This window comes from Pinus tabuliformis, chromosome 6 (assembly GCF_031772625.1).
Source record: "Pinus tabuliformis cultivar Carrire ecotype Pingquan chromosome 6, CPIR1, whole genome shotgun sequence".
NCBI lineage: Eukaryota > Viridiplantae > Streptophyta > Pinopsida > Pinales > Pinaceae > Pinus > Pinus tabuliformis.
This window is the reverse complement of record NC_142292.1, coordinates 542,587,990-542,590,463: the sequence shown is the minus strand read 5'-3', so window position 1 is coordinate 542,590,463 and position 2,474 is coordinate 542,587,990. Positions and strand designations below refer to the sequence as shown.

Here is a 2,474-nt window from a genome sequence, read left to right as displayed (position 1 = left end):
CAGTAAAGAGAAACTCGCCGACTAATTATGCAGATAAATACAATTTAGAGGTTGAAAATATAATCACATTAAGATAAATAGAATTTGAGTTGTATAAAATTGAATTTTCAAGAATACAGTAAAGAGAAACTCGCCGACTAATTATGCACATAAATACAATTTAGAGGTTGAAAATATAATAATCTTTTTTTTGGGTGGATCAATTAAAAAAACAGGTCACCTCAAGCTAGGAAGATAAATCGATTTTAAAAATTAAAAATAAAAATAATTACTTTACCAAAAACTCAATCCATGGAGCCTACGGCATACATATATTCATTTAAAAAAACACAACCATATTCCCGGACTAAACTAATGTATACTTCGATTGCAATCGTTGTATCTACTAATTGGCGGTCCGCTGTTAGCATGCAAATCATTACACTTTCTCTTTAAAATCGCCCTTCCAAATGGAATGGAAAAAGTATTTTCCATTATGAAAGTGCGCCAAATTTCTCCGAATATGAAATATACAATACGATAGGAGAGTTATCTTATTTGTCTACACCTACGCCTACACAAACAAAACAGAGAAAAAAATGTTTCCCCTATCTAACTATAGCCAAATTAGACATCGGTTTTCTCCAACCAAACATGAACTGCCCAGACTGAAACTGTAATTAGTGATCTTATTTGTCGGCGCCTACTCAAACAAGACTGAACTGTAATTAGTGATCTTATTTGTCGGCGCCTACTCAAACAAAACAGCGAACAGTATTGCAATTCATTCCTCCCTTCCTCCATCTATGGAACAGTTCCTCCAACTCCACCTGGCGTAGAAAGATTGTGACCAGGGAAAGCATTGTGCTGAGTAGCATGCCTGCCCTTCTCCTTCTCTTTCACCTCGGAGCCCTGTGACTGATCGTATTCTCGCCGAACCTCTACGTCTACATACAGTAAAGCACCCGCGCACGTCGTCAGATAATGCAGATTTCAATTCAAGAACAAGAAAAGAAAAATGCAGATTTCAAATCAAGAACATGAAAATAAAATGCAGATTTCAAATCAAGAACATGAAAATAAAATGCAGATTTCAAATCAAGAACCAGAAAAGAAAATAATGTAGATTTCAAATCAAGAACCAGAAAAGAAAATAATCCAGATTTCAATTCAAGGACAAGAAAAGAAAATAATGCAGATTTAAAATCAAGAACAAGAAAAGAAAATGCAGATTTCAAATCAAGAACAAAATGCAGATTTCAATTCAAGAATAAGTAAAGATCTTCCTTACGGGTGTCGACATGGGGTTCGACCTCATCTCCCTCGGAAAAGGTTTGGCCAAACTTGACATGCTCACTGTATCTTTGCCCGAAACCTTCATCCGAAGACCGTGTCGAATATCCGTCCCCAAAAGAATCCGCCATGTCATCCCTGAAAAAAAAATCGACATTAATCCATAGAAACCCCAAAATCGAAGAAAAAGCGTCGGCCGGAATCTCAAAACCCTAACCAAATCAATCAAAGAAAATCACATACCCGTGACTCTGGCTGGTTTTCGCCCCAGCCTCGACATCCGGTTTCTTCTGAGCATCCATGGCCGAGTCCGCTTCAGACTGCTCCTCCTGTCTTGCGTGGACTGAACGAACTATGCTGTAGGACGCAGGGGCGCGCGTATGAGCACTAATCAAAGCGACTCGTTCTGCTAAGCGGCCGCAGGGTATGGAAGCGTTAATATGCGATTTCACTGCCAAAACTCGCAGCCCTAAAGCTTGCATGACTAACTGAGAATATCCAGTGCGGGTGACATCTATATGTGAATTCTCACAGTGTATTCTTATCAGAAAAGAACAAGGTTGAGATATAAATCGTGCTGCTTGGGCTGTTCTCGCACGCCATCCGTTCAAGTTTCAGAGGCTATGAGCAGATCTGGCAAATCAGATATGATACGTGTCGGCCTATGGACAAATAAGGTGACACGTTTCGACTGGCGTGGGATATCTGGCACTCGAATGCCCTCATTGTCGGCGCCAGCGCCAGGGGAAATCGACCGGAACGGGACCTTTTTAACGTTTCACAGGACTCTTTTTATTTATTTTATCCATTTTAATATTTTATTTTATTGCAGACCTATCGGACAACAACATGTTAATAACATTAATGTTTAATATATATATATATATTTTTTCAGACCTATCGGACAACAACGTGTTAATAATATTTTTTTTTTCAGACCTATCGGACAACAACATGTTAATAACATTAATGTTTAATATTATATTTTATTTTATTTCAGACCTATCGGACAACAACATGTTAATAACATTAATGTTCATTGAATTTAAAAACTTAGTTTTAAATTACACTTTGATTATATTAACATAGATGATTCAATTACACTTTGAGAATTATACGGTGGAGAAATATTACTTTATTTTTGGTTGGGGAAGGTGTAAAAGTAAGTTGTTATAAAATGAAAATATAGAAATTTATGGATT

General features: G+C 37.1%; 1 protein-coding gene across 1 annotated transcript; it reads right to left on the bottom strand.

Annotated features, from left to right (window-relative positions):
- Window positions 1–581: 581 nt before the first annotated feature.
- LOC149259666 (uncharacterized) lies at window positions 582–1,847 on the bottom strand. Its single transcript, XM_089418890.1, has 3 exons — window positions 1,516–1,847; window positions 1,271–1,410; window positions 582–926 (listed from the first exon to the last, which is right to left on the bottom strand). The coding sequence occupies exons 1-3, from the start codon at window positions 1,752–1,754 to the stop codon at window positions 784–786; spliced, it is 522 nt and encodes a 173-aa protein (XP_089275016.1). The 5' UTR covers window positions 1,755–1,847; the 3' UTR covers window positions 582–783.
- Between the last annotated feature and the right edge of the window lie 627 nt (window positions 1,848–2,474).